Source organism: Macaca nemestrina, chromosome X (assembly GCF_043159975.1).
Source record: "Macaca nemestrina isolate mMacNem1 chromosome X, mMacNem.hap1, whole genome shotgun sequence".
NCBI classification, from domain to species: domain Eukaryota; kingdom Metazoa; phylum Chordata; class Mammalia; order Primates; family Cercopithecidae; genus Macaca; species Macaca nemestrina.
In genome coordinates this window covers 141,661,944-141,687,094 of record NC_092145.1, presented here as the reverse complement: position 1 = coordinate 141,687,094, position 25,151 = coordinate 141,661,944, and the positions used below count along the sequence as shown (strand labels likewise).

General features: G+C 39.0%; 1 protein-coding gene and 1 long non-coding RNA gene across 13 annotated transcripts in view; one reads left to right on the top strand and one right to left on the bottom strand.

Moving 5' to 3' along the window:
* The window catches only part of LOC105478194 (adhesion G protein-coupled receptor G2), a 134,143-nt gene that overhangs the window by 31,554 nt on the left and 77,438 nt on the right, over window positions 1–25,151 (bottom strand). For 4 of the 11 annotated variants that reach the window (XM_011735289.2, XM_071088301.1, XM_071088302.1 and 1 more), the window contains 11 exons: window positions 17,652–17,687; window positions 15,037–15,084; window positions 14,915–14,938; window positions 13,355–13,390; window positions 11,331–11,372; window positions 8,709–8,762; window positions 5,927–5,982; window positions 4,965–5,020; window positions 3,700–3,739; window positions 3,207–3,244; window positions 882–976 (listed from right to left, as the gene is read on the bottom strand). In XM_011735289.2, the coding sequence (XP_011733591.1) occupies window positions 882–976; window positions 3,207–3,244; window positions 3,700–3,739; window positions 4,965–5,020; window positions 5,927–5,982; window positions 8,709–8,762; window positions 11,331–11,372; window positions 13,355–13,390; window positions 14,915–14,938; window positions 15,037–15,084; window positions 17,652–17,687 (525 nt within the window). The remainder of the gene's footprint in view (window positions 1–881; window positions 977–3,206; window positions 3,245–3,699; window positions 3,740–4,964; window positions 5,021–5,926; window positions 5,983–8,708; window positions 8,763–11,330; window positions 11,373–13,354; window positions 13,391–14,914; window positions 14,939–15,036; window positions 15,085–17,651; window positions 17,688–25,151) is intronic. The other 7 variants (XM_011735290.2, XM_011735282.2, XM_011735281.2 and 4 more) reach the window with 6 other exon arrangements.
* The window catches only part of LOC105478193 (uncharacterized), a 74,800-nt gene that overhangs the window by 36,348 nt on the left and 13,301 nt on the right, over window positions 1–25,151 (top strand). Inside the window, exons 1-2 of one of the 2 annotated variants that reach the window (XR_985201.3) lie at window positions 6,414–22,671; window positions 24,089–24,268. The exons of the other annotated variant lie outside the window; for it this stretch is intronic. This is a non-coding gene — a long non-coding RNA (uncharacterized lncRNA). Of the gene's footprint in view, window positions 1–6,413; window positions 22,672–24,088; window positions 24,269–25,151 lie in introns of those variants that run through there. 2 annotated transcript variants of the gene reach the window in all.

Genomic DNA, 25,151 nt, shown 5'->3' with positions numbered 1-25,151 from the left:
TGAGGTAATGCAAATGTTAAATAGTTGATATAGCCATTCCGCGATGTATAGCAAAACATCACATTGTACACCACAAATATGTAAAATTTTTGCTTGTCAATTAAAAAAGTGGACATATCCCAGTAGCAATCCATTGAACACTCCAAAAAGAATTCTCCTTCTCAGCAGGGTTTATCATATTATCAAATAAGACATATTAAAACTTTATTAGCGGGAAGGGAGAGCATTAGGACAAACACCTAATGCATGTGGGGCTTAAAACCTAGGTGACGGGTTGATGGGTGCAGCAAACCACCATGGCACATGTATACCTACGTAACAAACCTGCACGTTCTGCACATGTATCACAAAACTTAAAGTAAAATAAAATAAAATAAAAAACTTTATTAGCAAGCAGGAAAAATAACCTTCTAGGGCTCTTTAAAAATTGCCCAATGGACAGGCATGGTGGCTCATGCCTGTCATCCCAGCACTTTGGGAGGTCAAGGCAGGAGGATCACTTGAGCCAAGGAGTTCAAGAACAACCTGGGCAACATAAGGAGACTTCATCTCTATTAAAAATGTTAAAATTAGTTGGGTGTGGTGGTGCATGCCTGTAGTCCCAGCTACTCGGGAGGCTAAGGTAGGAGGATCACCTGAATCTGGGAAGTGGAGGCTGCAGTGAGCTATGATTGTGTCACTGAGCCTGGTGACAGACTGAGACCCTGCCTCAAAAAAAAAAAAAAAAAAAAAAAAAAGAGAAATTACGCAAGGACAAAGGAGTCAAAACAGAAAGCTGTAACATATGTAAATTTATTAATTACATTTTCAATTAGAAAAATAACACATTAAAAGCCACATGAAGATTAATGCAGCAATAATAGCAATAATAGACAACTTACCCATCGGTCGAATCTTTACTCTTTCCAAAGCAGCTATTACAGCACATGCATTCATTGTATTATTCAGTTTTATTGTGAATGTACAATTTAATGTGCTGTAAAGAGAAATATACATAACCAGAATGTTACTGAATGGGAAACCTACCTACATGTTTGTAATTGCTTCTGCAAACTTAGAGTGAGGAAAGGGGACACTGATACTGTTAACTTGTGATGTCACCCCAATAAGCTTGTAAGTACCCATTTACCACGGTCTGAATTTTACCCAAAAAGACTTTATATTAAGAGACATTTATGGAGGTTCACATTCACAGATGTTGCAAACCAGAAACTCTCTGACCACACACAGGTGCTGGCTCATTTTGCCTGCCTACACAATGAACAGGCAGGGGTGAAACTTGGTTGCAGAGACAAGCAGGCACCTTGACACCTTTAATCTCACCCCCCAAACACTAGCTGGCCACTTGCCTGGTGTCTATAAACGTCTGAGTTTCCATCATGGGAGGCCTTTCACATGACAGTCTAGATGAACATCAAGATCTTTTTTTGTTTTAGACAGAGTCGCGCCCTGTTGCCCAGGTTGGAGTGCAGTGGCGTGATCTCAGCTCACCGCAACCTCCCTGCCTTCCAGGTTCAAGCGATTCTCCTCCCTCAGCCTCCTGAGTAGCTGGGATTACAGCCGTGCATCACCACACCACACTAATTTTTGTGTTTTCATTAGAGATGGGGTTTTGCCATGTTGGCCAGGCTAGTCTCAAACTCCTGACCTCAGGTGATCTGCCCACCTCGGTCTCCCAAAGTGCTGGGATTACAAGCGTGAGCCATTGCACCCAGCCACATCAGGATCTTTCAAATCCAAAATCTTTCTGGGGCCAGGTGTGATGGCTCACACCTGTAATCCCAGCACTTTGGGAGGCCGAGGCGGGCGGATCACTTGAGTCCAGGATTTTGAGACCAGCCTGGCCAACATGCTGAAAACCTGTCTCTACTAAAAATACAAAAATTAGCCAGGTGTGGTGGCGGGTGCCTGTAATCCTAGCTACTCAGGAGGCTGGGGCAGGGAGAATCATTTGAACCTGGGAGGTGGAGGTTGCAGTGAGCCGATATTGTGCCACTGCACTCCAGTCAGGGCAACAGAGTGAGACTCTGTCTAAAAAATAAAAAATAAAAATAAAATAAAATAAAATTCTGGAAATTCTATCTAGATTATCAGATAGCTAAGAATTGAAGACATTCTCTCTGTTTCTTTCTACTTTAGCCTTGGTTTAGGTGAAAGAAAATTAATGTTGCAATAATGAAAAACAGGTCAGTGAAATGAACGAAATATGTACAGTGGATAGGGAATACAATTTCACAGAAGACTTGCCCTTATTTGTACCAATGAATAGTTTAATGAGTAGAAACTCTCATTTTCTAGGACTTTGACTGTCACAGAAGGCTCGGGGTTCAGATAGTGAGAATATTGCCCTATAAGCCATCGGTTTACACAGCCAGGATAGCCAATGGACACGATTCAAAATGATAATCTGTGCAACCCCAAATAATTGTTGGACAACCTCTGATTCACCCCTGCCTGCATGTGCTTCTTAATTTGTTCTTTTCCCTTTCTTTTTAAAACTTTTTTTCAGACAAAGTCTCACTCTGTCACCCATGCTGGAGTGCAATGGTGCAATCTTGGCTCACTGCAACCTCTGCCTCCCAGGCTTACGTGATTTTTGTGTCTCAGCCTCCTGAGTAGCTGGGATTACAGGCGCCCGCCACCATGCCTGGCTAATTTTTGTATTTTTAGTAGAGATGAGGTTTCGCCATGTTGGCCAGGTTGTTCTCAAACCCCTGACCTCAAGTAATCTGCCCACCTCAGCCTCCCAAAGTGCTGGGATTACAGGCGTGAGCCACCACACCCAGCCATGTTCTTTTCTCTTTTTTTCCAATCTTTTCCTTCCTCCTCTTTCCTTCTTTTCCCAAGCTCCATGTTATATTCCCTCTTTTTGGTCTGGCCTTCACCCTGCCTGGACCACTGGGAGCCATTTCTTGGTTATATTGGTGGCCCTCGGGGCTAAGGACACTGATGACCCTTAGCCTTGTGGAACCAGAGGTAAATGGCCCGATACTACACATCTCTCTGTGCTTGGAAAGAAATGAGAAGACAGATATGACAGAGTGATCAGTGTTTGGAAAAATAAAAATATTTAAATCCAAAATGTCATTAATATGTATTTATTTTAGAGGACCCCCTTTGCATTTGCAATTTAACTAAGACTCCTTAATACTTTATTTCTCATAAATGGAGAAATGATATTTATGAAAGTATTAAAAATGACTGACCTTTGGGCCTCTGCTGTAGCACACATTATAAAATAAGTCTGAAACAAAACAAAAAACATGTATAGACATATATGTTACTTTGGGCAGTTGGAAATATCAGAAAAGAAGACCCAAGGCTAATCAAAGAATTTTAGAATCATGAGAGCCCTTAGGGATTGTCCATTTCACATTCCTATCAGATTCCCGGCATATCATCAACGCTTTTCAGGCCATACAATCTCCGTGAGGTCACTGTTACACAAGGAAGCTCATTTTCCTGGAGTTTATATTTTAAGAAACTCTTGGTGTTACATGAAGGAAAATCTACCTCCTTGTAATGTCTACCCATTACTTCCAGTTCTGATTTTTGGAATAAAAAAACTAGTCCATTCATTCTCTTACACAACAAATTTGGAAGAATTTGAATACATATCTCCCAGGAATGCAGAACCCTATGCTTTCCCTCAAATCATAACAATAATTTTAAACAAGCTACAGGGTGCACTATGATTACCTCACTTAGGGTTTGCAGGGTTTTGTTGAGCTCTGAGCGTCTGTAACAAAATGAGAGAAATTGACATTAAGGAGATCATTAGTGATATTAAATTCAAAACATGTTAGATTTTAGCAATTAAATCAAGCACATGGTATACGTTGCTTACGGTGTTCACTTTGAAGAAACAGAGAGTATAAGAGAGTCCTATGTGGCAAGAAAATAAATTATTTATATGACAAGGGAAACCAACCAGACGGGAGCTATGTCAGTTCTAGCCAAAAGTGAGATATAAATTATGATTGGACAATTTTGTTATTCATGAGGCTACTACAACCTCAGGCAGTTTCTTCTGGCAGAGGGTCAGAGGGAAAGCTGGCCCCAGGCAAAAATTTCTGAGAGGGGCAGGCCACTTACCCTGGGGACCCTGTCCCTCTGATTTCTTCCTCACCCTGTCTCCCACTGACCTGGTCCTGCCCTCTCTGGCCCTCTCCAACGCTGCCTTCCCTTCCTCACAACTCCCCCTTAGGAAATTCTCTCATTCCTCTCCTCCAATCGCACTCCAACCACGCTTTCATTTCTTCAAAGTGGCAGAGCTTCACATGAAGTTGGGATGAGAGGAATCTAGTAAAAGAATTCACTCAAAGGCGGTAGTTCTCAAACAGGGATGAATTCTTTAACTAGATTCCCGAGTAGCTGGGATTACAGGCGCCCGCCACCATGCCCAGCTAATTTTTGTATTTTTAGTAGAGATGGGGTTTCACCATATTTGCCAGGCTGGTCTTGAACTCCTGACTTCAGGTGATCCACCTGCCTTGGCCTCCCAAAGTGCTGGGATTACAGGGGTGAGCCACTGCACCTGGGCAAGGGGCATCTGTTTGTAATGCATTTCTCATTGTCTGTGCTTGTCCTTGTAAGCCTGGGTCTACTTAACAAAGACTTTTCTCTGACTTATGAATCACTGATGCTTCATGAAAGCATCAACAAATCATATATTTGGAGTCCCACCTTGGACTCCTCTTTCAACCATGCTGGATACCAAATCATTAAAACTCAAATGCTAATTCAAATGAAGCTGTTATATAACTTCAGAGCATCAACGATCCTCATGGGGATAATAGTTGATGTGATTATGGTTAATCTGCAAGGAAGTTAAGAATCAGTTGGCTCTATAACCTTTGGGCTGGTCTCTTTCCCATTCTCAGTTTTCAATAGCAAATATGACTCAAAAAGTATCCTTCCGTAGTTGATGTCTGAAGTTTCAAATCCAACGGCAGATTACTCACTTTAATTCACTTAGAGACAGGACTCCAGTTAAGGTGCCATTTGTTATATGTTGATTCTGTTAGAAGCACAAAATCATTAAGAATATAACAAACACTGTTTTTTCACTCTCTGACAATAAGTTGTTCTTCAGTTTTATCAGCCACTCAAATAACTATACCCCAAAGACTGAATCCTAAATGCAAGGAACATTGTCTATCTAATGATCAAGTTGCAGTTTTATAAAAAAGGGAGGGCAAAAAGTGGTTCTCAAAAGTTAATCCGTATTGGCTGAGCCTGTTTTTGTTTTATGTTTTCTTTAAAAAATATTCTAAGTCAGCAACTCTGATGTGCTGATTTCTGTCTTTCTTCATTTCAAGAGTTCCCCTCAAAGAACACTATTAACACTGTTGTCACAAAAGGTCCTGGATCTAAGTTAACAGACCCCAATGTAAAAAGGAAAACTTGATAGCAGCCATCGCTATATTTCTAGCAACCAGTTCATTGCCTGGCACATAGTAGGTACTCAGAAATAGTCATTGAATGAATGAACCACATTTGGCTGGGATCCTCTGAACCAATCTAGGGTTTGGGAAGGTTGATACCACTGCATCAGAATCCCCCATGGGGCGAAGAGAATCACATTCACAATATTATTCTTAGATTCAATACATATATTTCTTGTTGCTAGGAGTTTCTAATATAATTTAAAATTTTAACTGGCAGTAGAACTGCATCATCTTAACATTCTTATTCAGCAGCAAGCCTATTGAAAACTAAAATATAGTTATTAACAAAATACCATGATTATTATGAATTAAAGCCCTCTCTACAAAGCTAGGGACTCAATTAACATATTTTATTTAAATTTGGTCATAACAATAAATATACCAAATATCATAAATAATCTGAACCTCAAACAAATGTTTAAATACATGTGAATTTGCCTTTTAAGATTGCAGTAAGAAAAATCTTTAAAACTTACCTGGGGAATGGTGCTTTCTCTATCATATTGAAACATGATCTCACCTCTAAAAAATGCTAAAAATAAAATTTCAAAAAGATATTTGAGACTTGTATCTTCATAGCTTGAGGATTAATACCACATACAAAAAGATTATCAAATTATAAGGTTTCATCAAATTGTTTTTATTCACAGTTACTCTGTCAGTAAGTTACTCAACTATTATCAACGTAATTTTCAGAAAATATGAACTGTAAATTTTATGTGGGAATTCAGAAAGAGAAAACTTGCCCCCTTGTTAAGAAATTTTATTCCTGGGGCCTTTGACTCTATCTGGAAACAAATAAAATAGAGACTCCTAAACAGAAAGACATGGTGTGCACTTCATAATCTATATGCAGGGGTGTCCAATCTTTTGGCTTCCCTGGGCCACATTGAAAGAATTGTCTTGGGCCACATATAAAATACACTAACGACGACAACTGATGAGCTAAAAAAAAAAAAAAAAAAGGCCATGCATAAATCTCATAATGTTTTATGAAAGTTTACGAGTTTGTGTTGGGCCACATTCAAAGCTGTCCTGGGCCCCATGTGGCCCATGGGCCGCGGTTGAACAAGCTTGATCTATAGGAACCCCAAACTGGCCTTGTGAGCAATAGGGCAAGGATATCACATAAACTAGAGCCAGAGCTCAGCCAATGTTTTTGGTGATTGAGCAAGTAGTCAATATTTGAGGGTTTGCAGGCCATATGGTCTATGTTATAACTACCCAACTTTGCCATTGTAGCGTGAAAGCAGCCATAGACAATACATAAATGAACAGGCATGGGCTGTGTTCCAATAAAACTTTATTTACAAAAACAGGCCATATTTGGACTATGGCTGATAGTTTGCCAACCCCTGAGCTAGAAGGCCTCCTCTTCTCATCATCTTTTATTGTACCCCAAAGTACAACAACTGATTCCTGCTTAAAAATGGCCAAGAAAGCACTAGACCAGTGTTTGACATGATCTATTTCAGCAACTCTTCTACTGAGAACCTCAGTTTCCACATATCGATACTGAAATTTCAATTCATACAGTATGTAATTATTAAAAGATATTTGATATCTGCATAGAATTACTTATCCATTTTTTTAAATCTTAGCTTTTAAATGATTATTTAAATTGTGTGTTTGTATACGTGTGTGCCAACACCCACAACATCTCTGCCTCACATTCTTATTGAATGAATGTTGAGTTTCATAAACATGCTGGGAGCACAGTGGTAGCAGAGCAACCAGGAAGCCACCACCTTCTGACTGTCAGCCTGACTCTTGGTCAGCTCCCATTTTCTTCGTCAGCCTCCATTTTCCTTAATGAACCCAGATTGGAACCTGCAAGAAGTGAAGGTTTCTAGTTTCTGGCAGGGTACCATGGGGTTTCTGGTGCCAAAAACCCTGATGAGGTTGTTTTCACCGACACTAAAACCAATGGTCAATTCGGTCCCTTAATTGGGGAAAACATTACTCCTACCAGCTTTCTGGCATCTGCTATTCAAGATGACCAGTTTTTTTTTTTTTAAACTACATGTTCAATTTTCAAACAGTTATCAAACATCATGTAGACACAACATTGAACTAGACATTAGTCACCAGCCCAAAACATAAATGAAGCACAAAAATAATGACATTATGGGGAATTCGGTAAACGGAAGACTCAGAGAGTAGGGAGAGAAGGAGGAGGAAAAGAGAAGAGGGTTATACGATATACGAAAATGAAATGTATCCAACACTTTGTTTTCTTTAATCAAAACCAGCTAATATTTTCCTCCTATATTCTACCTAGAATGTAGTATCAGCAGAAAAATAAGCAAATCTTGTATTCACACAATAGAAAGTGTTTATGAAACATTTTTTAATAGGATGTTTTCTTGTTTTCTAATTTATCCAACCTTATTTTACTTGAAATTGTTACCTATGTTTTTCACACAAATTATTAAACTGTTAAAAGGAATGATAAAGAAAACATTCCTGTAATGATTGCTTATTACTATAATCACAATAAGACTTTCATATCATAAAATACCTAGTTAACTTCCTCTTCTCACTTCTCATGATCTCTGGCCAATTCTGACCTGCCACACCATATTTTTCTGTTTTTCATATTTGTTTTCATTGGTTTTAACAAGAAAGGGAGCCCAGGGAGCCAAACCAAGGTGAGAAAAGTTGTTGTTTTATTCCGTCTGGCCCATGGCAGAAGGGAAAATATTCCCATTTCAAAAATAGCATGTTCTCAAGAGATTTCCATCTCAATTTTTAAAAATAGCAAATGGTCTTAGTTAGAGATGGCAAAATACACTATGGACACTGCTGGAATTAGCATCCACTTAAACTAGGTGTACATGAGTTTTCAACATTCAACAGGCTGATCTTAAGCTCTAATACTTAAGGCCCTATGGAAAAGCTTGACAGATTTCTATATAAGTGACTTTCAATAATTATTAATGTCTTTATTAATTATGTTCATGAATTAATTCTAAGGGTATTAGTTATGGATTTAAAACTATAATGAAAAATATTTATTATAGAGCTTTATGTCTCATATTAAGGAAGTTAATCCATCTTCTCACTAGGCAACGGGAAGATAATTTCAGCCAGATATAAAATTTGTTTTGTTTTTATTAGGGACTCCTAGTAGCCAGGTGGCATGAAAAGAAGCAGATCCAAGAGGCACATACCACATACTCAAAAGAAAAGAAAGCAAACCATTTATCTCTATGGAGGAAATTTATCTGGTAATGTATAATGTACACAAGAACTAACCTGAGTCATTGCAAATAGATGACAAATTGCAGATATTTCTCTGGAGTTTGACGCCTGCAAAGAAAACACAACCCAGCCGGTTAAGCATGTCAATGCCTGTGTTTATGTGCTGCAATGTCAAGAGAATTCATAAAAGTAGGCATCAAATGTGGACCAGCAATATTATAAGCTGGATTTAATTGGCTGGATGAATTCCACAAAGACTAAAGAAATGAGTTTTCATTTGTTGGTTGGTCAGCTATGGAACCTAATTCTTTACTAATCTTTAGTATGTCAATATCTGACCCTCAACTCCTCCCTAAAATTTTTGTCTCCTTCCCAATTAATCCCTCTCCTGTTCAGTATAAACAGAGCACCATGAACACAAACCAAGTAGAGACTTTAAATGGATGGCCCTTAATCATAGATCCTCCTTCTTTTCCTAGGTAGGAGAGTCTATGAACACTCTAATGTTAATCCTAGCTCTTTATGCAAATGTATGTATGAAATAACATTAATGTCATAATATTGTTTCATGGGCAAATCTACAAAATTCAAAACATATTTGCTGAGCATTAACCATATTCTACAGGCTTTGGGAGTTTCCAGATATAGATCCTGCCCTCAAGGAGCTTACAATCTAGTGGATGATATTAGCCAGTAAATAAAAGCATTTTTAAATTTATGTATTAGTGAGGGCAAAATGGAGTGATGACCAGGACAACAGACCACACAGGCATACAAAGGAGACAGAGATGACTGGGAGATAAAATGAGCATCAGAACCAAAACTTTATACGTATTAACCTGAGAAACACTTTCTCCTTTGGTGAGAGGAGAAGTATATCTCTTCTTCAATTTGAAAAGAACTCAAGGTTTACTTCTCTAAAAAGCCTTCCTTTATTAATTGCATCCTTTTGGCAAAGCATCAGAGATCCATAGTACATGGGAGGAGCAAATGCTGATAATGTATTAAACCAACTGCCAAGGGAAAAACTTGTTATATTAAGAAATATTTATGTCTCCTTGTTAGGTCTTGTTTGGTCAGAATTATGTATGCAATGCCCAATTGCTAGTTTCTTTCCATTGCACATTAGGAATCCTTAGTTCATTTCTATGAGAAAACTAGTTTGGGTACAAATTAAAATTATAATTTGAGTTAGTGCATGTGATATGGTTTCTACTAGTGTGATTTATTGATATATAGGCATCATGCTTTAGCGAAGACGCCTATAGCTATGAGTTTTGATTTTGTGAGCAAATTAAATTTAGGTACCCCAAATTACCAGATCTGTAGATTTTTATATTGTTCCAAAGCAGTGTTACCCACACCAAAAGAGAAAGATTTCATTTCTTCTTCTGTCTATAAGCAAATATACTTGCTTATAGATAGAACTCACTGTAACATATATACTATGCAAATATAGAATGTATAGATTCTATAATGGGTAGTTATGCTTTAAATGTCCTTTAAACCATTGCTGTATTACTTACTAAACTTTTCATTCGATCATCTATCTTTTTCTAAATTTTAGCTGCACCTCCATTTCCAGTGATGTGTGTCTTCTTGCTGCTCATTCATACTGATAATTTGTTTTTCCTATTGCTAGGGTTCTCATCTGTAATCTCCTTTATGTACATGGCCACAGGTCATTCCTTAAATCATGAGTGAGAAAACTTTCTAAAGGGTCAGATAGTAAATATTTAAGCTTTGTGGTCGTATGGTCTCTGTTGCAACTACTCATGTTTTATGCAGCAGAAAAATAGCTATAGAGAATATGTAAGCAAAGGGGCATAGTAGTGTTCCAATAAAACTTTATTCACAAAAACAGGCAGTGAGCCCGATTTGGCCCATTGGTGATAGTTTGCCAACCCCTACTTGAAATCAAGCCTTTGTCAAGCATGTCTTGTGTGTGTAGTCTTGTATCAGAAACTTAAAAAGTACACATTTTCTTGGATTTAAAAAGAATTTGGCCAGGTGCAGTGACTCAGGCCTGTAATCTTAGCACTCTGGGAGGCTGAGGCAGGCAGATCACTTGAGCCCAGGAGTTTGAGACCAGCCCGGGCAATGTGGCAAAATCCTGTTTCTACAAAAAATACAAAAATTAGCAGGGCTTGATGGCACAAGCCTGCAGTCCCAGCTACTCAGGAGGCGGAGGTGGGAGGATCGCCTGAGCCAAGGAGGTTGAGGCTGCAGTGAGCTATGATTGTGCCACTGCACTGTAGCCTGGGCCACTGAGTGAGACCTTGTCTCAGGAAAAACAAAATTTGAGGTTCATTCCTCTAACTTTTTCATTAATTGCATCTCCCTCTACTCCTATGCCTCTTAACCATGTCAGTAATACTTGTATAATCATTGCCCTTATCTGCATGCATGTTCATGTTAGTTATCTATTTGTTTGCCTTGTCTCCACCCATAGACTAGAAGATTCTTGAGGGTGGGCTCTGTGTCTGATCATTATTATATAGCCCCAAACACCTAGAACAATTTCAGGTACCCAGTGCATACACATCTATTCATTAAGATCAGATTTTATCTTGAAAAGATTGGAAAAAAGAGAAAGAAATTATAAACACCAGCCATTTGTTTAATTTTACTTTAGTTATAAAAAAAGAAAGTCTTGATATTGATAATAAGTCATACCTGATGCATTGAAGGTTTTTACTATAGTGATTTTAGTTTTTTCTGCAAAGAAACAACTTAAATATTAGAGAATAATTGTTGCTTGTTTTTTAAAAACAATTTGCCATGAGTATCATTTTAGTGAAGTGCTAAAAAAAAAAAAAGTCACACTGTTGACACCTTTAAGACACTATCAGTCATCTCAGCAACAGAATGAACAGGAACCGCATCCATGGATCCTATAGCATTGGCACAGGGTGAGTCTGGGAGTTGGAGTTCCATGTTTACACAGTTAGATCACACCCATTACACATCCCACTGCTTGTGTAATTCTACTTTAGTTTCCATGCACTGCTGCAAGACAAATGATGTGCACTTACACTTCAGATATGTAGAATTAAGCCACTATCGGGACCTTCAGTTGATAGATTGTAGAGAGCAGGAGATTCAGAATAAAAATTAATGTGAAACAGTACACATGGGATGTAAAGTATTGCTATTATACAATCAAGTGTCTTGCTTTAGGAGTTAACATAATACTATCCCCATTGTATCGATGGAGAATGCTATTCTCAGAGAAGTTGAGATCATCCACCTATATACAGTCACATAACATGCCCACAGCAGAACCAGGACTGTTCAAAGTGCGTGACTCACAGGCAAATATTAACATGCCCCGAAGGAGCAAACTTTAGAAATGTCTTCCAAACACATTTTGGGGACAGAGCTCATGGTTCATTCCCCAGATGATGGAGAACTGGGTACAGAAATCTTTGCTATAAAAATGGCCAATGGAAAGAGGCTGTGTTCAGGGCATAGATTTGCATCGAAGCTCTGTCACCTAGGGTGAATGGGCAAATTCTGAAGAAAAGGCCAAGCTCAGAGATTGGAGACACTCTTAAGAATGATGATGTTATCCTGGCAGAAACTCATCAGTAACAAAGACACACAAGAGGTTTCTGAAACTGTCAGGTTTCAATGTGTGGCCCATGAGCAATGGTGGGTGGTAATTATGAAGGCTGATAGCATTTCACATTGTCATTAAGAATCTTTTAAATATATTATTTTGTTTGCCCTGACAGTTTCCTTTTCAGAGCAAACAAAATACAACTGTGAAATGAACTTCTGGTTTTGGTAACTAAAGTGCTCTGGGGTAAAAATGTTTAACTTCACTAATAATCATGAATGAAAAATAAAACCTAAGAGTTGAGAGAAAGATTTAATAATATATGATACAGTCTCAGCAAAGGTACAGTGACACAGACATTCGCATCCACTGCAGACAGGAATGTCGCTGGGCACAACCTTTCTAGAAGGTAACTGAGCAGTAGTATCAAGGGTCTTACAATAGTCTTACTGCTGACCCTTAGAATGCAATCCTTGCATATTGTAATCCCTGGAATGTATCCTACAGAAATAAGAAATGAATGCAAAGATGTTGGCACCAGAATGTTCATTGCAATAACTTCTATTAAAAAGATAGAAACAACTTTAAAGTTCAACATATGGTACAAAATGGAATATTATCAAGTCATAATAGTAAGGGACACTGGAAGATACTTCTAATGTAATATTAAGTCAAAAGGGCAAGATACAAAAATCTATGTAAATTATGACTATTTTGCAAAGGATATAAGAGTATATGTATATAAATAGATGTATAAATGATACTGAATGGACATAGACCAAATTGTTAACAGTCATAGTCTTAGGAAAGTAACATTAAAGAAGATTTGTGTTTTCTTCTTTGTATTTCTCTACATTCTCCATTTTTATGAGCTAATATGTATCACTATTATAATCACAAAAATAATACATGCTATTTTAAATGGAGTGCTATGGCTATCGTTTGGAGGTTTGGGAGTGTGGTGACAGAATTATAGTTCAATGTCAAAGTAAAAGGGGTCATAAATCAGTGGTTGAAGGCACAGGAAAGAGGGCAAGGAGACAAAAGAAAACTCTTTAGTAACCCAGTAGACCGCACAAGCAAGAAACTCAAGAGGCTGCAGAAGAAGCTATTACATTTAGAAATCACTTGATATTACCTGTTTTGTTTAAAGGGGGTAAGCTTAAAGAAACATCTGAAATAAAATTATAAAAATTAGCATAACTACTGGCATGGTTTATAAACATGTGTGTCTTCCAAGGTTCCTTAAACATTTCCCTTTTCCCCAAATCTGGGAGAAGTTAGTTTTGCAAAAGCCAACTGACACTACTAAATGTTTTTGCTACCCATCGTCTCATTACTCCATTCTCCAACCCCTGCAGACAATTCCTGAGCAAATGTTCATTGATTCAAATGCAAGTTACAGTCTAAACACTTAGCAACACTTCCGTAACCATTAGATTTGAATAAACTCATCTATGTTGTTTACTATTTTGTCCCTTTTTTTTCTATTATAATGAAAGTCCCTAAGGGATATGATATTTCCAACATTAATACTGATTTTAACATATAGACCTGTGGATGTATAATACATTTTTACCAGCGGTACATTCTTATAAAGCAATTTAAAATAATTCTAGTTTAAATTTGGAGTAAATGACCATTATATTCGACTAACTTTTAAGAAAATCTCATTTGGATCCTGTTTGATTTAAAATCCAATTTAAAATCTATTCTATTGGCATTTCTTTAAATCCAAATCATTCTAGAATTCATCATTCTGGATGAAATTTTAGGAAAAAACCAAAAGGCATTTATTACATGATCATACTTAAAACACGGTACACACACACACACACACACACACACACACACACACACACACACACACACAATGGGATCCAAAAACTGCACCAAAGCTAAATTGAAGATATTATTTTCACTGTGAGAGGTAACTGCACATAAAAATGATAACATCCGTCCCTTCCCATTGGGCCAAATATGAATTTAAACCAGTTTCAATTAGTATGAGCTGCATCTATGATTGTTTAGTTCCTTAACCACCAACCACATGGTGAGATTTGATTTTAACCAAGGGCTTGTGAAAAGTGTTGGGGTTTCATCACAATAAGATGGAAGGAAGGCTGTCTACCCATTCTGTTCACTTATTGGAGGGAACAGAATGTACCGCTCTGCCCCCGTGCTTTGAATACAGCCCACTTCTTTGCCCTTTTCTCTAGCATGATGGGGAAGCCATTTTTTTTCCATTTCATACTATTTAAAAATTGATCAAATCATCTGTAAAAAGGCTATCTTTGAACATGCTGTGCCTCCAAATCCATGCTGAATCATATTGAATTACTGGATGTGCTTTTCACATTTAAACAATCTGTCATGTAAAACTTGTTGGCATTGTGTTGGACAGCAAAGGAATGGAGAATTCAAAATGTGATCGATATTTCTTTTCTTTTTAAGCTAACAATTAGAGTGGTGGACGGCTCTCTTCCCTCCATGACTGTAAGAATGTTATCATTTAACCAGAAAGTTTAGGTCACTCTCCAGGGTTGACAAGTTTTGTTTTGGGTTTTTGTTTTGGGTTATTTGAAACTACTCGATGTATTCAGAAATAATTTAGAAATGGAAACCTTCAACACCATTCATTACACTTATATTCATATTAAAGGTTATCAATTTTCACTTGCTTCAGAAAAATTCTTACCATTGAGGCTTGTTGTTTCAACCTCTTTTTGTCCCGAGGAGAAAAACAATACAAAGATATAATTAAAACAAAACTTTAACAAATTGGACTAAATCTAGGTTTATATTTTTTCAAAATCTTGCCTGGAGTACCACTGGAGGAGGGGGCAAAACTGACAACAGATAATTTAGCTGCAGGAGAAAAAAAAAATTAAATAAATACTTTGAAACAATTATTTGTCAAATTTTAAAGAATTAAAACTTTTGAGATATAATTATGAAAAGAAGTAGAAAACACACTAGCAGACCAAGATGTAGTTAAATCTGCATGTCCCATAAGCGCTCAGTGAGTATAAAATTTAATCAGAGAATTGTAGAAAAAGAACCCAAGATGAGTGAACCTGAGACCCCTGACCACAAAGCTTGCTAACTACTTATGGAATATTATAGAAATAAGATTAGGAACCAGACCAAAATACAAGAAATACTACTTTAAAATTTTTTCAGCCAGAGCATTCTAGAAAACATTTTAAATATCTTGCTGAATTACAATCATGAAATATATTGGCACGCTGGTGCCATTCTGTTATAATGATGCCTAGCAAATCTTCCCACAGCAAATTTAGGATTAAAAAAATTGCTACCACTCAATACTGTACTACCTAACCAGATTTCCTGGCAAGTTATTTTAAAATATGGCTGCTATTAAGGCAATTAATCAAGTGATAAATTTCCTGTGGAATGACTCCACTTAAGCTAAGAAGTCAATCTACTACATACATTTTACATATTTAAATATTTAAAAGATCCAATGGCTTGACCTCTACCTAAACATGGGAAAAGCAAACACAAACATTTTATAACTAAAGTAAGTTTTGCAGTAGGGAGCCTGATTTTCAGCTGGTATGGACAAAATTTGGGTGCGTCAAGGCACTTTGGCTGGCCTGTTTTAGACTGCTCATGTGTTGGCTGAAACACACACAAACGGTCTGTCCACATTATTGTTTCCATATTTTGTCATTTACTACATTTATTTATTTCTTAAATTACCAAGGATATTTCTTGAGAAGTAAGACAGTTCCTGAGCAATAAGATTCAAAGCGTAGATACAGAATCCTTTTTGCTCTTGGGACAGAACAAAATAATTGGCCACAACTAGTTTTTAAGGAATGACTATTAATTCTTGTGAATGTTGATGAATGACGACACTGTGCAAAGAAGAGACCGCTGGGCATGGCTGCCCATCCATCCCTTGATGCTACACTGGCTCTTACCTTCCAGTGTGCACTGCTCTCTCCCAGGGCACCTAGAACCCAGGCTGTGACTAGACCCAGTGTGTCCCCCCAGAGCCCCATTCCCTATTCTATGCAAACAAGGTTTTGCAGATATCACCATGATTCAGTTTGCTGAGGACTATTCTGCTGGAAGAAAAATATAGTGGTTCATTGTGCCCTAGAAGCTTAACAACTAGGGGGCAAATTGGCGAGATCGAAAGAGCTTGGACTTTGGAGGCCTGCAGTCCTGGGTTTGAATCTTTGCCCCATTACTCAAAAACTTATAAAAATAATAGTTACTACTTACCAAGGGTTTACACTGTGCCTGGCACATGTGTTATCTCATTCCATCTTCACAACTACCCCACGAGCAGGTACTATTATTCTCCCCAATTTACAGGAGAGGAAACTGAGGCATGGAACGGTTAAAGGAAGTAGCCCAAAACCACACAGCTAGCAATGAAGGCAGGAAGGTGGTGGCCAAATTACAACTCCAGTCGTCTGGCTCCAGAGAATGTGTGAACATGAGCATGTTTTATCCTCCCCAAGCCCCAGTTTTCTCATCTATAACACGAATATTTCCTATGCTGCAAGATTGAGAGGAGAACGAGGAGATGTCTGAAGACTTCCAGATACATAGCAGTGCATGAGAAGTACAGCTATTGTGATTAATTGGATTTAAATAATGAATCAATAACAGTAGAAGCTCATTTGCACACAACTATAGAAAGAACATGAGTTGACTCACTCCCCATCATAAAAGATTGTTCTAGAATAGATGGTGTACCCGAAAGAGTACAGAAGTAGGAGTCAGAGAAGCCATGTGCTGCCTCTGTGTGACATGGAGCTATGTGATCTTAGAGGAGTTCCTCAGCCACTCCAGGCTGCATTATCTCATCAACTAAGGGACAGGGCTGGGTCTCTTTATCCCTAAGGTCCCATTCCAGCTAGCAGTCTCGAGTTCGGGTTCTGTTCCAGGCTCCTGCCAATCTGGGTTCTAATGTATTTGCCTTCCCATTCTAGTGAGTGCTAAGCCCTTAGAATCCTAGTGAAACATATCCTTTTGGTGGAGGTACTGAGGGTGTATATTTAAGTGAACATCTCATCTCCTCCCTTAAATGTAAAAACATCTGGCATGTTTATGTTCCTGATACTCTTCAAGAGACTTGTGAACTAGAATACTAAAAATAACTGATGAACTTAAGTAATCACTGTAATGAAAACTAGCAATTTAGTCTCCTGTGATTTGTTGCCTGGCTTTGTCCAGCAATATGGATGGATCAATATGGCTGTCCTCCGGTCTACGCTGGCTATTGATTTTTCAGGAGTAGGCTTAATGACCTAATTAAGCTTCTTGGAGGAAAATAATTTTGTTGTACCTGACTACATGCCATGTTTCATAGAGAACTTATAGAATAATATTTTCCTGAAATTCCCCATTTTCCTGAAATTCCCCAGAGTTCTAAAAAAAAAAAAAAAACTTACCAGGTGGTGGTGACAAACTGGAATTATCAGTATCTTCTGTTGAGGAAAAGAGGTGATTCAGAATTAGTTTCATGAGGACTAAAATCAATACAATTATATTAAGGATTTTTTGTCAAATAAGTAGGTTTTAGCTACTCATGTCACTAAAAAAAAGTATGTGAATGTTTATCAGCCTCACTACTGTAACAATTTTACTATCCCTGTGTACTCCATCCCATCATGTTATAAACCTCAAATGTGCACAATAAAATTTATTTTTAAAAATAAGATAAAATTAGTTTAATTTATGCACACATTTGTAGGAGATTAACATCTTTAATGGAAGTGAACGTAAGCTGAATTACAAATAGCTACCAAAAGAGGGCAGTATGTTAATTTACTATTATTTTCAACAGCCTAATCAATCCTTTTTAATTCTCTACAGAGACCTATCTTTGGTGAGGCAATCTTTCCAATTTTGAACTGTTGGTGGTGCTTCATCTATTTTGTCATATAATGGTTTAGCTAATTTCAAACTGAAAATGATGACTAAGAACGTCAGCTGTTGGATAATATTCCTAAAAATGTATAAAAGTAAACGTGTATGTTTGCATAAATTAAACTTCCGTTAACTGTGCTGCTTTTGAACACAGACGTTGTATCTAGTCAGCCATTTCTTTCTTATGAGTTAAGCTAGATCAGACGTCTCTGGGTTTATAAACTACAAGAGCTGCTGAGTTATTTATTTGGGGAAAGTGCTCAGATCCCTTAAAAGAAAAGTAATTCTATATTTCTGTCTATGAAAATAATACATACTTATTGGAGAAACTTTAGAAATGACAGATAAGCAAGAAGAAGAAAATAAAAACCATCTATACTTTTGCCACTCAGAGAAAAATGACATTAACATGTTGGTATATATTACTCTTTCTATGTGTGTATATATATGTACATATATACAGATACATGCATATGTTTATATGTGTATATATGTATGTATATGTATAAGGATTATATCACACAAATATATTTATAACTTGATTTTTCTTATGACAATATATCCTGAATGTCATTCTGTATCATCAAACAGTTTTCCACAACACCATCTATGATGGCTGAATAGCACTTCAATTGTTGTATGTACCATTTATCTATATAACACATTTCCTCTTAATGGGCATTTTGGTGTGTACGATTTTTCATGATTACAAACAATGCTGCAATAAGTCCTTTGGGCTAAATTTTTACATACATATGTGGCTATTTCTTTCAGAAATTCCATAAATATTGTTTGCAAAATGCCCTAGAGAAAACTTGGACCAATTTACACTACCCTTTGGGAGTGATACATCCCCAAACACTGACCCACATGGGGTGTTATCTTATACATGAAAAAAAATTAATTACAAAGGGATAATTATTTTCACAATGATATCTTGAGATTAATAGGAAAGAGTAAGTATGTTTGCAAACTAACAATGAACAGTGAAACATACCTGGTAGCCTCCAGGAGCCTATTTTCTTGAAATGATGGTAGGGTACTGATTGTTTTCTGGGATAATTAAAATCATAGTTCTGCTTGAAAGCAGGACTGAATAAGTGCCCAAGTTCCCCAATTACCCTGCAGCCAACAAGGCAAAAGTAGGCAAGTGGCTAGGTGCTTTGGTGCCCTAATTTAATTGGAGTTACTTCTTCCTTAGTCTCTGTTCTTCATATCTCTCATGTTACTTTAATATTCCACTAATCAGAGTCTGTTGAGTTAGCTTTTAAAGGGTTAATTTTGTTTTTGAGACAGGGTCTCACTTTGTTGCCCAGGCTGGAGTGCAGTGGTGCAATTGTGGCTCACTGCAGCCTCGGACCTCCCAGGCTCAAGTGATCCTCCCACCTCAGCCTCTTGAGTAGCTGGGGACCAAAGGTATGCACCACCACACCTAGCTAATTATTTTATTTTATTTTTTGTAGAGACGGGGGTCTCACCATGTTGCCAGGGCTGGTCTTGAACTCCTGAGGCTCAAGCACCCACCTCGGCCTCCCAAAGTGCTGGGATTACAGGTGTGAGCCACCATGCCCAGCCTGAAAGGGTTAATTTAAAAAATATATTTTGGAGCGCTTAAGGGGTTATCAGTCATTCACATCTTAGTATGAGTTCATTTGAATTGGGTGAATCCATCTGATCATCTAGCAAAGAGCTACCACACTGGGCAACGTGGGAAAGCCCTGGGTAAAATCAATATTCAATATGGACTACCCTCAGAATGACACCTGTCAGTGTGGGCAGGTAAAGTGACGAAGGGCAGGCACCTGGCAAAGGCAGGCAGCAAGATGAAGGCACCTGGGAAGAGTTAGGTACCAGAGAAGAGGGATGGAGAGTGACGTCGAGGGGCAACAGAGGCTAACATTGCTTCACTGACAATTTTGCCCAGTGGATGGCCATAGTTCCAACCTTCTCCACTGCCAAATCTGTTGACCAGAGCTGTGTACACACAGGGGGCTGATTTGCATTTCACCTCTTTCTTACTTATTAGAAAAAAATGGGCAACTCAAGCGTAAGAGAAGAGCCAGAGCAGAGAAGTAAGTTTTTCTGGAAACTCACAAAACTGGTCCACCATCTCTGAGTTTGATAGGCGTGGGCTTATAATCAAGAGCTGAAACTTGATCAAAATGTAGACGAGGCTGGGCGCAGTGGCTCACATCTATAATCCCAGCACTTTAGGAGGCCGAGGCAGGAGGATTGCTTAAGGCCAGGAGTTCGAGACCAGCCTGGCCAACATGGAGAAACGCCATCTCTACTAAAAACACAGAAATTAGCCAGGCATGGTGGTGCACATCTGTGATCCCAGCTACCTGGGAGGCTGAGACATGAGAATTGCTTGAACCCAGGAGGCAGAGGTTGCAGTGAGCTGAGATCACACCACTGCACTCCAGCCTGGGCGACAGAGCCAGACTCTGTTTCAAAAAAAAAAAAAAAAAAAAGTAGATGAGGGGTTGGACCGTCTCTTTCATCAAGAAACGTACAGGGCTCTCAGTAACTCCCAACAGGAAAGACGGCGCTCTACTTTGATGAAGGGAGGGAATCTAGTAAATTAAAGCTAGATATTTTTAAATGATTCTTCTCTGCTTTTTTCTTTTGGCATTTCTTTTTCCTTTAGGAACCCAGCTACTCAGTGACTAACATGTATTCACTTTTTCTGTCTCTCATTATGATGCTCCACCTCACTCCTGGTCCAACCTAGAGGTATCCCCCCAGGACTTACACTTCCCTGAGGATCAGCTTATGTTTCTCTTGGGCCCTTTCCTAACTCACTTCCCATTTGTTAGAACTTAAAGAGGTGGTCGTCATATCCAGTGAGTCATATATTTGAGCTCCATGCCACTCTTAGGAGACAAAACATTTCCATTGTTAAAAAGATTCATAAACAAAGAAAGGAAAAACATTTAAAATTTTCAGATTTTCCTTTGGAACCTACAAAGAGCCAATTTTCAAGCATTATTCATTTATGGAAGTCTCAATTTAAGTCAATAAATAAAATTATGGTGCTGTGTCTATAAAATTTACTCAGTATGACTCCCTAGTGATTTTTTTTTTTTAAACAAAGTCCATATATTCCAATTAGGATGAGCAGGAGTTTGGCTTAGAATGGAAGCCAAATGGAGCCAGACGAACTGGAAACTTAAGAAACTGGCCCCATTGATGGAGTCTCTTTCCCTGCATCCCCTCCCAGGCACTTTTTTTTTTCAGTTATTGCCACTACCTTCCAAACTCTAATCCCACATGGCCAAGTGTGGTTTGAGCACTGCCATGTGAATGTCTTGCTGTCATTGCTTCTCCAACTTGGTATATCCAAGAACTCATCCCTCATCACCCCACATCATTTCCACATTTGATCAGTTCCTGAACTCAATAGTACTGCCAGTAACACCAGCCAAACATTGAAGTTGAAAACTTTGGTACCAGTTTGCTGTTGCTGCTGTACCATTAACTTAGTGGCTTCAAACACAAAATTGTTATCTTAGAGTTCTGCAGGTCAGACGTCCAGTAGGAGTCTCACCAGATTAAAATCAATGCTGCCGATGATGCTAGGCCACATTCTTTTCTGGAAACTCCAGGGGAGAATCCATTTCCTGCTTATTCAGGATAAGCAGAATTCAGATCCTTGTGGTTGTAGGACCAAGGTCCTCATTTTCTTGCTAGCAATAAATTGAGGGCCATCCTTCAATTCCCAGAGTCTAGAAGCCCTCCACATTTCTTGGCTCATGCCCCATTCCTCCATCTTCAAAGTCAGCCATGATGGGACAGGGCCAGGTCTTTCTCAGGTGGCATCACTCTGACTCCTCTTCACTTTTAAGAGCTATTAGGCCCACCCAAGTAGTCCACGATAATCTCATGGTCTTTCATTTTAATCACACCTGCAAATTTCCTTTTGCTATGTAAGGTAACGTATTTACAGGTTCCAGGGATTTTAAGATGTGGACATCTTTGGGGAGCCATTAGTCTTTCCACCATACTCAGAAACCCAGTTTCCTAAATTATGGAGAATGAGTTGCAAGGAACCATCCTTCAAGAGAGAAAATCCTACAGGGGTCAAGTGAAGAGCTCAGAAACAAAGAGTTACTTTTAACAGTAGAGTCGAGTCTACAAACCAAGATGCTAACTCTCTGGCCATTGCTCCTGACTCCTTCCCATCCCCAACTCCCACCTCCATATCCAGTCATTGCATCCCAGGCAGTCTTCTCATTGTAGCACGGGGCTGTTGCAAGGATTCTCAAAGAGAGAATGTACATGGCATAACAGGAATAGCAAAAACTGATCCATGCTTCCTGTGATCCAGGCTTACCACATGAAGGACTTCAAACACACTTTATTATTTAATCAGTCAACAACTTTGCAAATGTGATGAACACTGAGGATCCTCAGATGGATCGATTATCCTGGATTACCTGGGTGGGCCCAATCTAATCCATGAGTTCTTAAAAGTGGAAGAGGAAGGCAGAAGAGTGGGTCAGAGTTATGCCACGAGAAGGACTCCTCGACCCTGAAGAGGTAGGTGATATCATTAACATCATTCCTTGTTAGTGCTTGAGAAACTGAGGCTGAGTGAGGTTTAGAAACTTGTTCAAGGCCCCACAGATCATTGCTTGTAGACCTGAGATTTGAACAAAGACAGTTTGACTTCTGAGCCTAACCTCTGAGGCTCTACTCTATCCCAGTTCCAATGATAAACTCTGTAGACCATAAACGAATACAGAAATGTGGGGTATTATTATTATTATTATTATTATTATTATTATTATTATTTTGAGACAGAGTCTCGCTCTGTCACCCAGGCCAGAGTACAGTGGCTTGATCTCGACTCACTGCAAGCTCCTCCTCCTGGGTTCAAGCGATTCTCCTGCCTCAGTCTCCCAAGTAGCTTGGATTACAGGCACCTGCCACCACGCCTGGCTAATTTTTGTATTTTTAGTAGAGATGGGGTTTCACCGTGTTGGCCAGGCTGGTCTCGAACTCCTGACCTTAAGTGATCTGCCTGCCTTGGCCTTCCAAAGTGCTGCGATTACAGGTGTGAGCCACCGTGCCTGGCCGTAGGGTATTATTATTAATCTTCCTTAATCTCGCTCTCGTCTGTCCCTTCTCCCCATGTTCACTGCCCTCTTCCATACCTAGACCATCATTGCCTCATACCCGGATGAAAAATTAGAACCCTAGAACCTTCTAATTGGAAGGAATCCTAACATTCTTTGCATCCTATTTCTTCCCCCATACAGTAATCCATCCACCAATTGTATACCCACAGTCTCAATTCAGCCTCCAAACAAGTTTTATCTTGTCTACATAGTGGGAATTATGCTGGAGTTTTTTGTTATTATTATCCTTTTAGTGACAGGGTCTTGCTCTGTTGCCCAGGCTGGAGTGCAGTGGCACAATCATAGCTCACTGCAGCCTACCACTTATGGGCTCAAGGGATCCTCCCACATCAGCCTCCTGAGTAGCTGGGGCTATAGGCATATACCACTACACCTGGCTATTTAAAAAAATTTTTTTCAGAAATGGGGGGGTCAAACTCCTGGGCTCAAGTGATCCTCCTGCCTTAGCCTCCTGAGTAGCTGGGACTACAGAGGTGTGGCACCATGCCCAGCTCCAAGTTACTGAAAATTTGAATTACTCACCAACATTTAAAAATCAGGAAATTTCAAATAAAATTCCAATTTTTCACCTTGCTTTACAAAATTGTAAGTTTTGGGAGATGACCCCTTTATGTTGGCTCCCTGGCCCTCTAAAGTATGCCCTGGTTACAAAAGCTGATGGAGCTGGCTCTCTCCTCTTTATATCTTCAAGTATTCATTGACTACACCCTTCATTCACTTGGCATTTGGACAGATGTCATCTAACTTTTCCACTGTGTGCCTTGTTTACCCAACTAGATGCTAAGCTGCTTGATGCTTTATTTATTACCTTCCAGGAATCTAGTCCAGTGTCTTGTTTGTGGTTGATGTCCTAAAATATTTTTGCAATGACTAAAGAAATCCTTAAGAAATCTCCATCAGTCAGAGATCAGTCGGGAACCCATGACAGGTAGTTCAAGAGCAGAAATATAACACAGGGAAATGGTGCAACGATGAAGAACTGGAGCAATCCAAAGGTGAGTAACAGCAGGAAGATGCTGGAAGAGCAAAGGAGGGAGGTAATATTACCAGATACCGATGAACAGAGCCATGAGGCAGGAGTTCAGGCCAAGGGATGTTGGAGGGGGTCTGTCCAGTGAGACTGGAATCACGGAAGAGACACAGTCCCCATTAGAGATGCCAGCCAAACCGAGAGAGGGGGAGAAATACCCTGACTTCCCCCTTTCCTGTTGCACTCCAATCTCCTGTCATTGCCACCCACTGGCCGAACCTAGCTGGAAGCCAGTTGGCAAGGAGACATGAAAGATATTGCAAGGGGTCAGGTCCCTGTGATACAGAGTAAGGGAAGGTTGGGGATTGGATCTGAAAGTAACAAGGCAAAATGACTAATGCAGAGTCAACAGAGGAAAGACTCAAGAATACTTCTAAGATGACTGTGACTCAGATTCCAAAGTTTGGAAGGGTAGTTATAGCTGCGGATCATAGCAGATAGATGCCTTAAACAGGTCTTACAAATGTATGCTAAAATGTCCACCCAAATACATATCAAAAACAACATTAAAAAGTCAGCCATTGTGAGCCCCCATTGCCTACAGCGGTGACCTAAATAACATACCCGTGACTGACTTTTCCTCTTTTCTTAATGCCTTCCCCCTTCTCTCTTTTCCTAATGCCTGCTCCTTCACTCCTGATTCCTGGGATAACCTCCCAAATAAACTACCTGCACCACAGTCATGCAAGGTCATGTCTGGGTGTTTCTGAAGTGTTCATTTTTCTCCCTGCTGTTTGACACTGTGGTAGATATTAAGACTTCAAATGTGAGATGGTTGTTTCACAGCTATGATTGTGGTAATACTGTGAGTATTTACTTCTACCACGTTCTTCCCCAAGTTGGATGGG